The sequence below is a fragment of the Bombina bombina genome, chromosome 9 (genome assembly GCF_027579735.1).
Source record: "Bombina bombina isolate aBomBom1 chromosome 9, aBomBom1.pri, whole genome shotgun sequence".
Classification (NCBI taxonomy): domain Eukaryota; kingdom Metazoa; phylum Chordata; class Amphibia; order Anura; family Bombinatoridae; genus Bombina; species Bombina bombina.
The window spans coordinates 226991843-227011439 of NC_069507.1; the positions used below are offsets into that span (position 1 = coordinate 226991843).

Below are 19597 nucleotides of genomic sequence, written 5' to 3' on the forward strand. Positions count from 1 at the left end.
GCTTAAACTTGGTTCTTAAAGTTCTTCAGGGTGTTCCGTTTGAACCCCTTCATTCCATTGATATTAAGCTTTTTATCTTGGAAAGTTCTATTTTTGATGGCTATTTCCTCGGCTCGAAGAGTCTCTGAGTTATCTGCCTTACATTGCGATTCTCCTTATCTGATTTTTCATTCAGACAAGGTAGTTCTGCGTACTAAACCTGGGTTTTTACCTAAGGTTGTTTCTAACAGGAATATCAATCAAGAGATTGTTGTTCCATCATTATGTCCTAATCCTTCTTCAAAGAAGGAACGTCTTTTGCATAATCTGGACGTAGTCCGTGCCCTGAAGTTCTACTTACAGGCAACTAAAGATTTTCGGCAAACTTCTCTGTTTGTCGTTTATTCCGGTCAGAGGAGAGGTCAAAAGGTTTCGGCCACCTCTCTCTCTTTTTGGCTTCGTAGCATAATACGTTTAGCCTATGAGACTGCTGGACAGCAGCCTCCTGAAAGAATTACAGCTCATTCCACTAGAGCTGTGGCTTCCACCTGGGCCTTTAAGAATGAGGCCTCTGTTGAACAGATTTGCAAGGCTGCAACTTGGTCTTCACTTCATACCTTTTCAAAATTTTACAAATTTGACACTTTTGCTTCTTCGGAGGCTGTTTTTGGGAGAAAGGTTCTACAGGCAGTGGTTCCTTCTGTTTAATGTTCCTGCCTTGTCCCTCCCATCATCCGTGTACTTTAGCTTTGGTATTGGTATCCCATAAGTAATGCATGACCCGTGGACTGAACACACTTAACAAGAGAAAACATAATTTATGCTTACCTGATAAATTTATTTCTCTTGTAGTGTGTTCAGTCCACGGCCCGCCCTGTTTTTTTTTGAGGCAGTTCTAAATTTTAATTAAAGCTCCAGTCACCACTGCACCCTATAGTTTCTCCTTTCTCGTCTTGTTTCGGTCGAATGACTGGATATGACATGTGAGGGGAGGAGCTATATAGCAGCTCTGCTTGGGTGATCCTCTTGCAACTTCCTGTTGGGAAGGAGAATATATCCCATAAGTAATGGATGACCCGTGGACTGAACACACTACAAGAGAAATAAATTTATCAGGTAAGCATAAATTATGTTTTGTCTAGCATTGTTTGCTTGCTTCAACATTCTAATCATTTTATCTGTGATGCTATTTTTGATATCATCAAAGTTGATGTTAAATCTATGTCTTTAGCTAGAAGAGCTTTGTGGCTGAAATATTGGGATGCTGACATGGTGTCTACGTCTAGATTACTATCACTTTCTTTCAAAGGTAACAATTTATTTAGTTCTCAGTTGGATTCAATTATTTAAACTGTCACTTGGGGGAAGGGAGTTTTTTTGCCTCAGGATAAAAGATCTAAGGGTAAATCTAAAGCTTCTAAACGTTTTCGTTCTTTTCGACATAAGGAACAGAAAGCCAATCCTTCCCCCAAAGAATCTGGTTCCAATTGGAAACCTTCTTCAAGTTGGAATAAATCCAAGCCTTTTAAGAAACTAAAGCCAGCCCCAATGTCTGCATGATGGTGCGGCCTTATTCCAGCTCAACTGGTGGGGGGCAGAATAAAAATTTTCCAAAACATTTGGGCAGATTCTGTCCAAAATCAGTGGATTTAGAGTATTGTCTCTCAAGGGTATCAAATAGGATTCAGAGTAAGACCTCCTGTAAGAAGATTTTTTTTCTCACACGTTCCAGCAAATCCAGTGAAGGCTCAGGCTTTTCTGAAGTGTGTTTCAGATCTAGAGCTTTCAGGGGTAACCCTACCAGTTCCATTTCAGGAACAGGGTCTGGGGTTTTATTCAAATCTATGCATTGTCCCAAAGAAAGAAAATTCAGGCCAGTTCTGGATCTGAAAATTTTGAATCGTTTTGTAAGAGTGCCAACTTTCAAAATGTGACTATAAGGACTCTTCTGCCTTTTGTTCAGCAAGATCATTATATGTCCACGATAGACTTACAGGATGCATATCTTCATATTTCGATTCATCCAGACCACTATCTGTTTCTGAGATTCTCTTTTCTAGACAAGCATTACCAATTTGTCGCTCTTCCATTTGGCCTAGCGGCAGCTCCAAGACTTTTTTAAAAGGTTCTCAGTGCCCTACTCTCTGTAATCAGAGAACAGGGTATTGCAGTGTTTCCTTATTTGGACGATATCTTGGTACTAGCTCAGTCTTTACATTCTGCCGAATCTCACACAAATGAACTGGTGTTGTTTCTTCAAAGACATGGTTGGAGGGTCAATTTACTGAAAAGTTCTTTGATTCCTCAGACATGGGTCACCTTTTTAGGTTTTCAGATAGATTCAGTGTTCATGACTCTTTCTCTAATTGACGAGACACAAATGAAATTGGTTTCAGCTTGTCGAAACCTTCAGTCTCAATCATTCCCTTCAGTGGCTATGTGCATGGAAGTTTTAGGTCTCATGACTGCAGCATCGGACGCAATCCCCTTTGCTCGTTTTTATATGAGACCTATTCAGCTTTGTATGCTGAATCAATGGTGCAGGGATTATACAAGAATATCGCAATTAATATCCTTAAATCCCAATGTTCGACTCTCTGACTTGTTGGTTAGATCACCATCGTACAGTTCAAGGGGCTTTTTTTGTTCGTCCAACCTGGACTGTAATCACAACAGATGCAAGTCTTTCGGGTTGGGGAGCTGTCTGGGGATCTCTGACAGCACAAGGGGTTTGGAAATCTCAAGAGGCGAGGTTACCAATCAATATTTTAGAACTCTGTGCTATTTTCAGGGCTCTTCAGGTTTGGCCTCTGTTGAAGAGAGTACCATTTTTTTTTTTCAGACAGACAATATCACAACTGTGGCATATGTCAATCATCAGGGTGGGACTCAGTCCCCTAGCTATGAAAGAAGTATCTTGGACACTTTCTTGGGCGGAATGTAGCTCTTGTCTAATTTCTGTGGTACATATCCCAGGTGTAGACAATTGGGAAGTGTATTATCTCAGCCATCAGACTTTACATCCGGGGGGGGAGTGGTCTCTCCATCCAGATGTGTTTTTTCAGATTGTTAATATGGGGGGTCTTCCAGAAATAGTTCTGATGGCTTCCCATCTAAACAAGAAATTTCCCAGGTACTTGTCCAGGTCCTGGGATCCTCAGGCGGAGTCGGTGGATGCGTTAGCATTTTCTTGGTTTTACCAACCTGCTTATATCTTCCCGCCTCTAGTTCTTCTTCCAAGAGTGATCTCCAAGAAAATCATGGAACAATCATTTGTGTTTCTGGTAGCACCAGCATGGCCCCCAGGAATCTTGTCTGGATGTCCAGTTGCCAACCTTTGGCCACTTCCTTTAAGATCAGACCTTCTTTCTCAAGGACCGTTTTTCCATCAAGATCTCAAATTGTTAAATTTGAAGGTATGGAAATTGAACACTTGGTGCTTAGTCATAGAGGTTTCTATGACTCAGTGATTGATACTATGTTACAAGCTCGTAAATCTGTTTCTTGGAAGATTTATTATTGAGTTTGGAAGACTTATATTTCATGGTGTTCTTTTCATAAATTCTCTAGGCATTCTTTTAGAATTCCTAGAATTTTAAAGTTTCTTCAGGATGTTTTGGATAAAGGTTTGTCTGCAAGTTCCTTGAAGGGATAAATCACTGCTCTTTCTATTTTATTTCACATAAAGATTGCTAAGCTTCCTAATATTCACTGTTTTGTTCAGGCTTTGGTTCGTATCAATCCTGTCATTAAATCAATCTCTCCTCCTTGGAGTCTTAATTTGGTTTTGAAGGCTTTACAGGCTCCTCCTTTTGAGGCTATGCATTCTTTGGATATTAAACTACTTTCTTGGAAAGTGTTCCTTTTGGCTATCTCTTCTGCTAGAAGAGTTTCCAAATTATCTGCTCTTTCTTGTGAGTCTCCTTTTCTGATTTTTCCATCAGGATAAAGCAGTTTCACAGACTTCATTTAAATTTTTACCTAAAGTTTTGAATTCTACCAACATTAATAGGAAAATTGTTGTTCCCTCTTTGTGTTCTAATCCTAAGATATCTTTGGAGAGATCCTTACATTCTCTGGATGTTGTAAGAGCTTTGAAATATTATGTTGAAGCTGCTAAATATTTCAGGAAGACTTCTAGTCTATTTGTTGTCTTTTCTGGTTCTAGGAAAGGTCAGAAAGCTTATGACAATTCCTTGGCATCTTGGTTAAAGCTTATGATTCATCAGGCTTATTTGGAGTCGGGTCAGACTCTGCCTCAGAGAATCACAGCTCATTCTACTAGATCAGTCTCCACTTTGTGGGCTTTTAAGAATGAAGCTTCAGTTGATCAGATTTGCAAAGCAGCAACTTGGTCTTCTTTGCATACATTTACTAAATTCTACCGTTTTGATGTATTTGCCTCTTCGGAAGTAGTTTTTGGTAGAAAGGTTCTTCAGGCAGGTGTTTCAGTTTGATTCCTCTGCTTATGTTTTAAGTTTTTTCTTTTCGATTATGAGAAAAACTTATTTTCTCATGTAAGGTGTATCCAGTCCACGGATCATCCATTACTTGTGGGATATTCTCATTCCCAACAGGAAGTTGCAAGAGGACACCCACAGCAGAGCTGTAATATAGCTCCTCCCCTAACTGTCATAGCCAGTCATTCTCTTGCAACTCTCAACAAGCAAGGAGGTCGTAAGAGAGTGGTTAAATATAGCTAGTTTATTTTCTTCAATCAAAAGTTTGTTATTTTTAAATAGTACCGGAGTTGTGCTATTTTATCTCAGGCAGTAAATAGAAGAAGAATCTGCCTGAGGTTTCTATGATCTTAGCAGGTTGTAACTAAGATCCATTGCTGTTCTCATATATGTCTGAGGGGATTACACAGATGAGGTAACTTCAACGAGAGAATGGCGTGCAGTTTACTCTGCTATGAGGTATGTGCAGTTATAATTTTTTCTAGAGATGGAAAATACTAGAAAATGCTGCTGATACCGGATTAATGTAAGTTAAGCCTGAAAACAGTGATTTAATAACGACTGGTATCATGCTTACTCCCAGGGGTAATACCCTTATGATATTGCAATATAAAACGTTTGCTGGCATGTTTAATGGTTTTTATATCTGCTTTGGTGATAAGACTTTATTGGGGCCTAGTTTTTTCCACATGGCTGGCTTAAATTTTGCCTAGAAACAGTTTCCTGAGGCTTTCCACTGTTGTAGTATGAGTGGGGGGGGGCCTATTTTAACGTTTTTTTTGTGCAGTTAAAATTACAAACTAAGACATCCAGATTCCCTCAAAGGCCCTCTGAATGCTATAGGACATCTCTAAAGGGCCCAAAGGCTTTCCAAAGTCGTTTATTGGGGAAGGTAGGGCCACAGAAAGCTGTGGCAGTTGGTTGTGACTGTTAAAAAAAAAAGTCTATTTCGTTTTTTTTATCCGGTTTTTGAACTAAGGGGTTAATCATCAATTTGCAAGTGGGTGCAATGCTCTGCTAGCCTATTACATACACTGTAAAAATTTCGTTTGATTTACTGCATCTGGTAACGGATCTAGTAGGGGGCAGACTTTCTCTCTTCGCCCTGGTCTCTTGGTCCAGATTCAGTTGAGGGGACAAATCTGTGTAATCCCCGTTCCACTGACTGAGCATGCATAGTTGCAGCGGTCTGAGATGTAAGCGTGCAAACGGCACTATGTCCATTGCCGCTACCATTAAGCCGATTACTTCCATACACTGAGCCACCGAAGGGCGCGGAATGGAATGAAGAACCCGGCAGGAACCTTGATAACCTGGACTCCGTCAGGTAAATTTTCATTTCTACAGAATCTATCAGAGTCCCTAGAAAGGAAACATTTGTGAGTGGGGATAGAGAACTCTTTTCCTCGTTCACTTTCCACCCATGCCACCTCAAATGCCAGTACTACGTCCGTATGAGACTTGGCAATTTGGAAGTTTGATGCCTGTATCAGGATGTCGTCTAAATAAGGGGCTACTGCTATGCCCCGCAGCCTTAGGCCCGCCAGAAGCGACCCTCGAACCTTTGTAAAGATTCTTGGGGCTGTAGCTAATCCAAAGGGAAGAGCTACAAACTGGTGAATTTATGTAAGAACTTCCCTAATTAATTTCTTTCGTATTGGCAAGAGTCCATGAGACCCACCCTTTTTATGGTGGTTATGTTTTTTTGTATAAAGCACAATTATATTTCCAGTAACTTTTTTGATGCTTTTTACTCCTTTCTTTATCACCCCACTAGCTATTCGTTAAACTGAATTGTGGCTGTGGTGAGGGGTGTATTTATAGGCTTTTTGAGGTTTGGGAAACTTTGCCCCTCCTGGTAGGGTTGTATATCCCATACGTCACTAGCTCATGGACTCTTGCCAATATGAAATAAATGAATTTATCAGGTAAGTTCTTACATAAATTGTTTTCTTTTATGGTGGTGAGAGTCCACGAGACCCCATCCATTATTTTATTTTTTTATCTTTTTGTGTGTGTGGTGACAGTTTGTGTTCACTTCTTTATTTTGCTCTTTTTTTTTTTTTTTTTTTTGCATTATAATATAATATATAGGCTTATAATTCCCAGTAGTAATGGATTGTGGACTCTCATCACCATGAAATAAATTAATTAGGTAAGCATAAAAAAAAAATCTTTGAATCAGACAGAGGATACAATCTTTAAAAAGTTTTCAATTTACTTCTATTAAATTTGCATCATTATCATGTTATTTGTTGAAGAGATATCTAGATGGGTAGCCTGCACATGTCTGGAGCACTACATGACGGGAAATAGTGCTCTTGCTAATGAATAACATTGTAGCAAAAGTGGTGCTATATAGTGCTGCAGACATGTGCACACTCCTAAACTTATCTTTCTGCTTGTCAACAAAGGATAACAAGAAAGCAAAAATTTGATAATAGAAGTAAATTGGAAAGTGTTTAAAATTATATGTTCTATGTGAATTATGAATAAACAATTTTGGGTTTTATGTCCCTTTAAGAGTGCATGTACTGGTATATAAAAATAGCTATTCCTTGGGTCAGATGGACAGAAAAAGATGCGTTTCCTGCACACTTTACACGCTTCCTCAGAGATCCTGTCTTAAGCCAGAAAAGGGAATAGGAAGGGGAGGTAATTAGAGGTGTAGCCAATCCGTTCTTATTGTTCATTAGTACAATTAACCTCTTCACCTTCTAGACTGACTTCATGAGCGCAAATCAAAAGATAATTAAAAAGAAATGCGAGTAAATAATTTACAAAATACACAAAGTGGTTTGTTCAGGATAACTTATAGGAATATACAAATGTGTATAAACATGTTTTTTAGTTGTTGCAAGAAAAGGAAAAAAAATGTAGGGGTGGGGTAAATATAAGGACATAAGAAGCCTGAAAGATAGATGTACAAACCAAATTTGAAATATTCTGAATAGAGAAGTAAAAATTTCCTTCTTAATATAACGAAAGTCCACAGCTCCATTCCTTACTTTTGGGAATACTGAACCTGGCCACCAGGAGGAGGCAAAGACACCCCAGCCAAAGGCTTAAATACCTCTCCCACTTCCCCTATCCCCCAGTCATTCTTTGCCTTTTCGTCACACCAAGCACCAGGGTAGAATTCCTGGGTATTATAATAGATTCAATATCCATGATGATATGTCTAACCGACCAGAAACACCCGGTGCAAACTAGCTTTGGCATGTCTTGCCCTCCTTACCAGCTTAAGGCCATCTGTGGCTCAGTGTATGGAGGTAATTGATCTCATGGTGTCCAGCATGGACATAATTCCTTTTGCCAGGTTCCATCTCAGGCCGCTACAGTTGTGCATACTAAGGCAGTGGAATGGCGATCAGTCTCAACAGATTTCCCTGGACAACCGGTCGAGAGATCCGCTCTCTTGGTGGCTCTGTTCAGATCATCTGTCCCGAGGGACATCCTTTCTCAGAGCATCCTGGGAGATTGACTATGGACGTGAGCCTCTCAGGATGGGGAGCTGTTTGGGGTGCCAAAAAGGCACAGGGCCTGTGGTCTCAGGAGAAACGCTCCCTCCCGACATTTTAGAGCTTCAAGCAATCTATAATGCTCTGAAGGCTTGGCCTCTTCTGGGTTTGTCCTGGTTTATCAGATTCCAATCAGACAATATAACCTTGGTGGCTTACATCAACTATCAGGGGGGAACGATAAGCTCCCTAGCAATGAGGGAAGTATCTCGGATTCTGGAGTGGGCAGAGGCCCACAACTGTTTGCTTTCAGCGATCCACATTCCGGGTGTGGACAACTGGGAAGTGGATTTTCTCAGCAGACAATCTTTTCATCCGGAGGAATGGTCTCTCCATCCCAAAGTGTTTGTGGAGATATGCTACAGGTGGGGGACGCCAGAGATAAATCTCATGGCGTCTCGTCTCAATACCAAACTACCCAGATATGGATCAAGGTCCAGGGACCGTCAGGCGGAGCTAATAGATGCATTAGCGGTGCCTTAGAGGTTCAATCTGATCTACCTTTTTCCGCCATTACGACTCCTTCCTCGGTTAGTGGCCCACATCAAGCAGGAGAAGGTGTCCGTAATACTGATTGCTCCATCGTGGCCCCGAAGGACGTGGTTCGCGGACCTAGTGATGTCATCTTCTCCGCCATGGAAGTTACCTTGTCGCAGGGATCTGCTGGAACAAGGTCCTTTTGTTCATCAAAATCTAGATTCTCTAAGGCTGACTGCGTGGAGATTGAGCGCTTAGTCCTAGCCAAGAGATGTTTTTTTTGCGAGTTATTGATACTCTCATCCAAGCTCATCGTGCCAGTTACTCGTCACATCTATTATAAGGTGTGGAGAACCTACTTATTTTGGTGTGAAGAGAATGGTTTTCCTTGGCATGAAGTTAAGGTTGCCAGGATTCTGTTGTTTCTCCAGGATGGTCTGGAGAAGGGTCTGTCGGCCAGTTCCCTGAGGGGTCAGATATCGTCCTTGTCTGTTTTACTGCGCAAGAGGCTCTCTGAGCTTCCTGATGTTCAGGCTTTTGTTAGAGCTCTGATTAGGATCAGACCTGTGTTCAGATCTTTGGCTCCCCCTTGGAGTCTGAATCTGGTTCTTAAAGTTTTGCAACAGGCTTAGTTTGAGCCTATGCATGAAATTGATATTAAATTGTTGTCCTGGAAAGTTCTTTCTACTGACTATTGCCTCAGCACGCAGAGTATCTGAGATTGCCGCCTTGCAATGTGAGCCTCCTTATCTGGTGTTCCATTCAGATAAGGCTATCCTACGTACTAAGTTAGGGTATATCCCTAAAGTTATGTCAGACCGCAACATCAATCAAGAGATTGTGGTCCCTTTGTGTCTCCTTCATAATTTGGACGTGATTCGTGCTTTGAAGTTTTTCTTATATTAAGAAAGAAAACATAAATTATGCTTACCAGATGATTTCATTTCCTTCTGTATAAGTAGAATCCACGGCTCCTGCCAGTGTTTCTCCGATGGGCGGACCCCTAAATTTTGTATAATTTTTTGGCACCTTTTATACCCTGATATTTCTCCTACTGTTCCTTGTTCCGTCAGCAGAATGACTGGGGGATGAGGGAAATGGGAGAGGTATTTAAGCCTTTGGCTGGGGTGTCTTTGCTTCCTCCTGGTGGCCAGGTACAATGGACAGCACATTCCAGACACCTTAGAATATCTCTTCCTTTTGCATAACACAGTGATGGTAAAATAATGCTTCCTATAACTTTGTTTCCTCCAGTATATATGTGTTTTTCTGTTTTGTTTTTTTAAAAACTGTTCTGTAGAAGTTTATCATGTTGTATGGAGCTGGCTAAACCTTAATTTGCTAGATTTTCTTTATTGAATCCTATCACTAATATATGAAGTGTAAAGTCTATAAATACACAAAGAAATCAGGTGCTTGTTTGTCTGTAGACAGAAATAAATTGACAATTTTGTTTATACATATTGGTTTCAGCTGTGTGTGTGTGATCAAGGGCCCCTTTCAGGAGTCCCAATCCAAAGTACTTGTTGAGGCCTAATTTTGAAATGAAAGCTATGATTACATCTTGCTGTGTGTCTGCTCTTCAGTACAGCAGACGGTTATTGCTTCCTGTAATTGTGCATGGTCTTTGTCATCTCGTGTGCATCACCAAGCTAATAATCAACCTTTAATTGCCTTCTCGTCTGCCTATATGTTCCCGGAGAATAGTTTTATTTTTCCCTTTTATTGATTTAACACAATTGTTTAATTCATCTTTAACCTTCTCCTTGACAGTTGCAAATATATCTCATATTTCCCACTTTTTATTCCCTTGCCTTGCAACAGGTTGGTCTGTTGGTGTGTGTGTGTGCTGCTTGTAAGCGAATTTTATGTGAAATAACCATATTGCCTATAGCTATTGTGTTTTGAGATACTTTTATGTGCACAGTTCAATGTGAAATTAACGGTATAGCCTATAGGTAGTGCATTTTTAGCTACGTTTATGTGAAATAACGGTATGGCCTATAGCTAGTGCATTTTTAGCTACTTTTATATGAAATAACGGTATGGCCTATAGCTAGTGCATTTATAGCTACTTTTTATCTGTACAGTAAGGTGAAATAACACTACAGCCAAACAACAACAAAAATGACTAGTATTGTGTTTACATAACCGGTTTTGTATACGGCTATACACTGAGCTACTGTGTATCATTGTGTATGTATGTTATATATGTTTGCATATTTTAACCCTTTCAGCAGGACTTGTGTGGTCCTGTTAATACACAGTAGTTATTTCCATCTAAAGGGGAGGAGAGTCCACGGCTTCATTACTTGTGGGAATTAAGAACCTGGCCACCAGGAGGAGGCAAAGACACCCCAGCCGAAGGCTTAAATACTTTCCTCACTCCCCTCATCCCCCAGTCATTCTTTGCCTTTCGTCACAGGAGGATGGCAGAGAAGTGCCAAAGATTCGGAGAAGTCTTTCATGGAGGGTAGTACTCTTCGAAATGGGACTGGAGTTTTAAGTAGCCCTGTCAGCCTCTTATCGAATGCCTAGGTGAAAGTTAGAGTCCGGAGATGCAGGGAGAGTTTTTCTGCGAAACCATCCCGACTCATATTAACAGCTCCACAAGCAATCAGCGTTGACAAGTTTCGCTGCCTGCTTTCTGGATTCAAGTCCGTGCCAGGAGCAATGCTTCTACCTGTCACACTTGAAGAGCCGTGTCCCTGTTCCACGGTATTGATTTGGTAAGATTGTTTCATTTTTTATTACATTATGATAATATAGAAGACAGGGTCACAGTGTGACACCTTTTATATTGTGGAATCAAGGGTTAAAATCCTGGTATGGGGATTATTGATCGGGGGGGGGGGGTTATACATAATATTGTTTGTGTTATGGCTGCTTATGTGCAAGATGAGGCTCTGGCAATGGTGGAACTTCAGGTTGACTTCCGGGAGTAATTGCACAGACGTTTTTGGTGCATTTTCTCCTTAATGCAAGGGTGGTCATGCGAGGCATGTGACCGGGTGTGGCGTTCCACTTCCTTTGTTGATCAACAGCGCAGGAGACGAACAAAAGTTTCTGTAGTCCGGGTCATAGTAGGTGGTGAGTGCCCCGGCTATTGGGGGATATAAAGGTGCCCTTTTCTTAATCTAATCTAGTCCGTAATAAAAGTTCATGTTATGGAGGACTCTGACGTGTTAGAGGATACTCCCTTGTTCTGAAAGTCTCATTCCTGTGTTTATTGTGAGGAGGTTCTTGTAGATCAGCCTGCTCAAATATGTTCCACATGCCTTAATAGAGTTGCAACATCAAAGAGTAAAGGGATGTCTAGTACTACTGAGCCGTCCACCTCTGAAGGTTCTCTATCCCCTGAGGTGCGTTCCCTACTTTTTTTTCTCCAAGTGCACATGCAGCGCCCCAGGGTCAAACCATTTACTCCTACGGGAGAGATTCATTAGCCGTCAGATTTTGCGGATCAGCTGCAAACGGCGGTATCAAGTGATCCATGCCTTACCACATTCTGCATGGTGGTCCGGCCCAGGGGTTGTCTACGCCTATGGATATACCAGAGGCATTATATGAGGATGAGGCACATTCTTCGAAGGAGGCTCCTTCTGGGTCGGAGTCCCTGTCTTCTAAACCTCTGGCTGCGGAGGAGGAGCCTGATTTTAGGTTTAGGATGGAGAATTTGTGCTTTTTGCTGAAGCAAGTGCTTGCTACTCTGGAGCTTCCGGAACCAAAGCTTCCGGAGGAACCTTCGATTCCTAAGCTTGATAAGGTATATGAGGATAGGGTGGTGCCCCAGACCTTCCCGGTTCCTGTTAAGATGGCTAATATTATTAAGAATGAATGGGAGCTATTAGGTTCTTCAGTTTCCCCTTCTTCTTCCTTTTAAGAAACTGTTCCCCGTTCCGCACTCTCAGCTAGTGCTGTGGGGGACTGTCCCTAAGGTGGGATGGTCCTATATTCACGCTCTCAAAGCGGATTACGATTCCACTCGAAGATAATTTGTCATTTAAAGAGCCCATGTATAGAAAACATGTTAAGGAAGATGTTTCAACACACAGGGTTTCTATTTTAACCGGCTGTGGCCGCGATTTCCAGAGCTGCAACATATTGGTGTGAATCCCTGTGTGATATGGTGGAGAGAGAAACTTCTATCGACAAGATACAGAATAAGATCAAGGTGTTGAAGGTCGCCAATTCCTACATTTGTGATGCCAGTATGCAAATTATTCGCCTGAACGCAAAGGTTTCAGGTGTCTCTGTGTTAGCTCGCAGGACTCTGTGGCTAAAGTCTTGGTCGGCGGACATGACCTCTAAGTCGAAGCTGTTGTCCCTGCCCTTTCAAGGGAAGATTCTTTTTGGTCATATCCACGGTGACAGGAGGCAAGGGAGCTTTCCCTACCGCAGGATAAGAAGGCTAAGCCTAAGGGATCTACCTTTCATGCGGACAAGGCCCAGTGCCAGCAGCCCACCGCGAAAGTGGAATAGTCTAAGAGATCTTGGAAGCCTGCTCAGTCTTGGAACAAGTCTAAGCAGAACAAGTAGCCCGCAGAGACAAAGTAGGCGTAAAGGGGCAGCCCCCGACTGGTCTCCGGACCAAGAATGGGGCAGATAGTCTCTCTTCTCCGAAGCCTGGTTGCAGGACGTTCAGGACTGCCCTGGGTTCTGGAGGTTGTCGCCCAGGGTTACAGGATAGGGTTCAGGTCGCATCCGCCAGGGGCAGATTCCTCCTGTCTTCAAGACAGGAAAAGAGAGAAGCCTTTCTAGAATATTTGAGGGATCTCTCCTCTCTAGGTGTTATTTTACCACTACCCCAAGCAGAAAGCGGTCTAGGGTACTATTCAAATCTTTGTGGTTCAAAAGAAGGAAGGCATGTTCCACCCGATTCTGGACCTAAAGTGTTTAAACAAGTTTCTGGCTGTTCTATCGTTCAAAATGGAAATGATCCAATCTATTCTGCCCCTAGTTTAAGAGGGGCAGTTCATGACAACTATAGACTTGAAGGATGCTTACCTTCATGTTCCAATTCACAGGGACCACTTCAAGTTCCTAAGATTTGCGTTTCTGGACCAACACTTCTAGTTTGTGGCCCTTCCCTTCGGTCTGGCGTTGGCCCAGAGAGTCTTCACGTAGGTTCTGGGGGCGCTACTTGCAGTGGTCAGATCCAGGGGCATTCCTGTGGCGTCCTATCTGGACGACATCCTAGTCCAGGCGCCATCGTTCAGCCTTGCAGAGGATCATTCGAGGGCTCTCCTTGTCTTGCTTCAATCTCACGGTTGGAGGATCAACTCATGAAAGAGTTCCCTGGTCCCCAGCAACAGGGTGGAGTTTCTGGGCATGATAATAGTCTCTGTCCATGAAAATATATCTAACAGATAGATGCCGGAAGATTGCGTCCACCTGTCTTGCCCTTCAGTTCCACTCGAGCCCCTCGGTGGCTCAATGTATGGAGATGATCGGGCTCATGGTTTCCAGCATAGATGTCATCCCTTTCGCCAGGTTCCATCTCAGACCTCTTCAATTGTGCATGTTGAGACAGTGGAACGGCGATAATTCAGATCTATCTCAGCGGATATTAATGGATTCTCCGACCAGGGAATCCCTTTCTTGGTGGATCTGTCCGAAGAATCTGTCTCTGGGGACATCCTCCTTGAGACTGCCCTGGAAGATTGTGACCACGGACGCGAGTCTGGCAGGATGAGGAGCTGTTTGGGGTTCCAGGACGGCACAGGGAAAATGGTCTCGAGGAGTCTCTCCTTCTGATCAATATTCTAGAACTTCGAGCGATGTACAATACTCTGAAGGAGTGGCCACCTCCTGGGGTCGTTCAGCTTCATCAGATTCCAGACAGACATTACCTCTGTGGCTTACATCAACCATCAGGGGGGACGAGAAGCTCCCTTGCGATGAGGGAGGTTTCTCGGATATTGGAAAGGGCAGAGTCCCACAGCTGCTCGCTTTCAGCAATCCACATTCCGGGTGTTGGCATCTGGGAAGCTGATTTTCTCAGTAGACAATCCTTCCATTCAGGGGAATTGTCTCTCCACCCCGAGGTGTTTGCAGAGATCTGTAACAAATGGGGGATGCTGGAGATAGACCCTTTGGTGTCCAGACTCAATTGCAAGCTACTCAGATACAGGTGTGGTCCAGGGATCCCCAGGCAGAACTGATTGATACCTTGACGGTACCTTTGGGGTTCAACCTAGTTTACATTACCTAGTGTAGAGGCCCACATCAAGCATTAGCAAGCTTCGGCTATTCAGATTGTTCCATCGTGGCCGCAGAGGACGTGGTTTGCAGATCTGGTGGGGATGTCATTGTCTCCTCCATGGAGGTTACCCTGTCGCAGGGATCTGCTGGAACAGGGTCCTTTTCAACATCAAAATCTCGTTTCTCTGAGGCTGACTGCGTGGAGATTGAACGCCTAGTCTTAGCCAAGAGAGGGTTTTCTGAGAGTGTGATTGATAATCTAGTTCAGCAAGGAAGCCAGTCACTTGTCGCATCTACCATGTGGAGGACCTGCTTGTCCTGGTGCGAGAAGCATGGATATCCTTGGCACAAGGTGAAGGTATCCAGGATTCTGTCTTTTCTCCAAGACGGTTTGGAGATGGGTTTTGCCGCCAGTTCCTTGAAGGGACAGATTTCGGCATTATCTGTTTTGTTGCACAGGAGACTTGCTGAGCTTCCTGACATTCAAGCCTTTGTCCAGGCTCTGTCTTGAATCAGGCCTGTTTTTAGGCAGTCTGCTCCACCATGGAGCTTGAACTTGGTCCTTAAGGTATTGCAGAGTGTTCCGTTTGAGCCTATGCATTCTATAGATTGTTCCATCGTGGCCGCAGAGGACGTGGTTTGCAGATCTGGTGGGGATGTCATTGTCTCTTCCATGGAGGTTACCCTGTCGCAGGGATCTGCTGGAACAGGGTCCTTTTCAACATCAAAATCTCGTTTCTCTGAGGCTGACTGCGTGGAGATTGAACGCCTAGTCTTAGCCAAGAGAGGGTTTTCTGAGAGTGTGATTGATAATCTAGTTCAGCAAGGAAGCCAGTCACTTGTCGCATCTACCATGTGGAGGACCTGCTTGTCCTGGTGAGAGAAGCATGGATATCCTTGGTGAAGGTATCCAGGATTCTGTCTTTTCTCCAAGACGGTTTGGAGATGGGTTTTGCCGCCAGTTCCTTGAAGGGACAGATTTCGGCATTATCTGTTTTGTTGCACAGGAGACTTGCTGAGCTTCCTGACATTCAAGCCTTTGTCCAGGCTCTGTCTTGAATCAGGCCTGTTTTTAGGCAGTCTGCTCCACCATGGAGCTTGAACTTGGTCCTTAAGGTATTGCAGAGTGTTCCGTTTGAGCCTATGCATTCTATAGATTGTTCCATCGTGGCCGCAGAGGACGTGGTTTGCAGATCTGGTGGGGATGTCATTGTCTCCTCCATGGAGGTTACCCTGTCGCAGGGATCTGCTGGAACAGGGTCCTTTTCAACATCAAAATCTCGTTTCTCTGAGGCTGACTGCGTGGAGATTGAACGCCTAGTCTTAGCCAAGAGAGGGTTTTCTGAGAGTGTGATTGATAATCTAGTTCAGCAAGGAAGCCAGTCACTTGTCGCATCTACCATGTGGAGGACCTGCTTGTCCTGGTGCGAGAAGCATGGATATCCTTGGCACAAGGTGAAGGTATCCAGGATTCTGTCTTTTCTCCAAGACGGTTTGGAGATGGGTTTTGCCGCCAGTTCCTTGAAGGGACAGATTTCGGCATTATCTGTTTTGTTGCACAGGAGACTTGCTGAGCTTCCTGACATTCAAGCCTTTGTCCAGGCTCTGTCTTGAATCAGGCCTGTTTTTAGGCAGTCTGCTCCACCATGGAGCTTGAACTTGGTCCTTAAGGTATTGCAGAGTGTTCCGTTTGAGCCTATGCATTCTATAGACATTTAAGGTTCTTCCTTGGAAGGTTCTCTTCCTGTTAGTCATTGCTTCGGCACGCAGGGTTTCTGAACTGGCGGCCTTGCAATGAGAGCCTCCTTATTTGTTTTTTTCACGACGATAAGGCTGTTCTTCACACTGGCTTGGGACTTCTTCCCAAGGTTGTGTCTGATTGCAACATCATTCAGGAAATAGTTGTTCCTTCTTTGTGTCCTAATCCTTCTTCTCCAAAGGAGAGGTTACTTCATAATTTGGATGTAGTTCGTGCACTGACCTTTTACCTTCAGGCGACTAAGGATTTCCGTCAGTCTACATCTCGTTTTGTGGTGTATTCAGGGAAGCGTAATGGCCAGAAGGCATCTGCTACTTCTTTGTCCTTTTGGTTGAGGAGCATGATCCGCTTGGCCTACGAGACAGTGGGACATAATCCTCCTCAGTGGGTCACGGCTCATTCTACTAAAGCTGTGGCTTCTTCTTGGGCCTTCAAGAATGAGGCCTCTATGGAGCAGATTAGTAAGGCGGCTGCTTGGTCCTCCTTGCATACTTTTACGAAGCTTTACAACTTTGACGTTTTTGCCTCTGCAGAAGCGGTTTTTGGGAGAGGTTTTGCAGGCTGGGGTGCTCTCAGATTAGGGTCTGCCTTTTTGCCCTCCCATTTTTTTTTAGTGTCCTCTAGAGCTTGGGTATGTGTTTCCCACAAGTAATGAATGAAGCTGTGGACTCTCCTCCCCTTTAGATGGAAAACATAAATTATGCTTACCTGATGATAATTTAATTTCCATCGTGGGGAGGAGAGTCCGCGGCTCCCACCCGTTGCTCCGTTGGGCGGACCTAAATTGTATTTGTTCTTCTGACACCATTTATACCCTGATATTTCTCCTACTGTTCCTTGTCCATCGGCAGAATGACTGAGGGATGAGGGGAGTGGGGGAGGTTTTTAAGCCTTTGGCTGGGGTGTCTTTGCAGCCTCCTGGTGGCCAGGTTCTTAATTCCCACGTTCTTAATTCCCACAAGTAATGAATGAAGCCGTGGACTCTTCTCCTCTCGATGGAAATGAAATTATCAGGTAAGAATAATTTGTTTTTGCTTTTAAAACTGCAAAGGCTCATCCATTTACACACTATACTACTCTCCTCCAAAATGTAATAAAATGTTTAAAGGGACCGTCCTACTTGAAAATTGCTATTGTTTAAAAAAGATAGATAATCCCTTTATTACCCATTCCCCAGTTTTGCACAACCAACACTGTTCTATTACACTTTTTACCTCTGTGATTCCCTGTATTTAAAGGGATTGGAAATTCCAAAATTTTATTTCATGATTTGGATAGAGCATAAAATTGTAAACAACTTTTCAATTTACTTATTAAATTTGCTTTGTTCTCTTGTTATCCTTTGCTGAAGGAACAGCATTGCACTGCTGGCAGCAAGATGCTAACATCTAGTTAGCCAATCGCAAAAGACAAATATGTGCAGGCACCAATTAGCAGCTTCCACTAGTGTAGGATATGTGCGTATTCTTTTTCAACAATACTGATTACTGGGATACTGAGAGAACAAAGCACATTTGAACATAGAAGTGAAATTAAAGGCGTCTTAAAATTACATACTCTATCTGAATCAAGCAGGTTTTATTTTGACTTTCCTATCCCTTTAAGCCCCTGGAAGACTGCCTCTTGGCAATGCCGCCCCCCTTTCTCAAGCACAACCAATTGTGTTCCAGCAGGGCATGTCAATCATCCTGAATGAGTGAGTGTTCGGGTGGTTGATCTCATCACCTCTGAGGTTGCGGGGAGGAAAACAAAGCAGTTTCTGCTTCTTAAATGTGGCAGCAAGCTCTCTTATGTACCTGCTTCACATAGCCCAAAAAAACTGCAAATGCAGCTACATAAATCTAGCCCTTAGTTTAGTTATTTCATTGCCAGGTCATGGTCCTGCTCTGGCTTTTTCTGATATGTTTAAAAAAAAAAAAAAAAAAAAACTGTATACTAAATAAGTGGGGGGTTTTTGTTTGTTTTTTAGGGAGTAGTGAATTCATTGTGTTGCCATCTCTCCAGCTGTATATTGTATAACTTTATTTTAAGACAAAGCTTTATTCTTTTTTATAATTATTCTACATAAATCTGTTTTACAAACTTCCTTGTGTGATTCCTATAATGAGTATGGCTGCTTTCTCAGTATTGTTTCCCCCTCCTAAGTTTTTTAATACATTTTTTAACCCTTGAGTGTGATAAATCTGAAAATGATTTCTCGTTTATTAAGCATATTAGACACTGGTGTCTGTTTCCATTGCTAATAGTTGACAGTCTTCTTTCTCTTTTTAGGCAGAGTTAATTAAAGGAAGTTCCCAAAGCCTTGGACTAATCATGGTACAAGCAAGAGATGGGGACACAGGTCATGTTTGCGTTGAAACTGTCACTCCAAATTCTCCTGCCGCAGCTGCAGATCTAAAGAAAGGGGATCGACTTATAGCTATTGGAGGTATGGAATTATTTCAGATATTTCTCTTGTTAAGTGTATCCAGTCCACGGATCATCCATTACTTGTGGGATATTCTCCTTCCCAACAGGAAGTTGCAAGAGGATCACCCACAGCAGAGCTGCTATATAGCTCCTCCCCTCACTGCCATACCCAGTCATTCTCTTGCAACTCTCAACTAAGATGGAGGTCGTAAGAGGACTGTGGTGTTTTATACTTAGTTTATTTCTTCAATCAAAAGTTTTTTTAAATGGTACCGGAGTGTACTGTTTATCTCAGGCAGTATTTAGAGGAAGAATCTGCCTGTGTTTTCTATGATCTTAGCAGAAGTAACTAAGATCCTTTGCTGTTCTCACATATTCTGAGGAGTGAGGTAACTTCAGAGGGGGAATAGCGTGCAGGTTTTCCTGTAATAAGGTATGTGCAGTTAAAATATTTTTCTAGGGATGGAATTTGCTAGAAAATGCTGCTGATACCGAAGTAATGTAAGTAAAGCCTTAAATGCAGTGATAGCGACTGGTATCAGGCTTATTAATAGAGATACATACTCTTATAAAAGTGTATTTTAAAACGTTTGCTGGCATGTTTAATCGTTTTTTTACATATGTTTGGTGATGAAACTTATTGGGGCCTAGTTTTTTCCACATGGCTGGCTTGAATTTTGCCTAGAAACAGTTCCCTGAGGCTTCCCACTGTTGTAATATAAGTGGGAGGGGCCTATTTTGGCATTTTTTTGCACAGCAAAAATTAGACACAGACATACAGCTTCTTC

At 42.7% G+C, this 19597-nt stretch overlaps 1 protein-coding gene across 1 annotated transcript in view; it reads left to right on the forward strand.

Annotated features, from left to right (window-relative positions):
* The window catches only part of PDZD8 (PDZ domain containing 8), a 274072-nt gene that overhangs the window by 233057 nt on the left and 21418 nt on the right, over window positions 1–19597 (forward strand). Inside the window, exon 4 of the mRNA XM_053692679.1 lies at window positions 18672–18828. Within this exon, the coding sequence (XP_053548654.1) occupies window positions 18672–18828 (157 nt within the window). The remainder of the gene's footprint in view (window positions 1–18671; window positions 18829–19597) is intronic.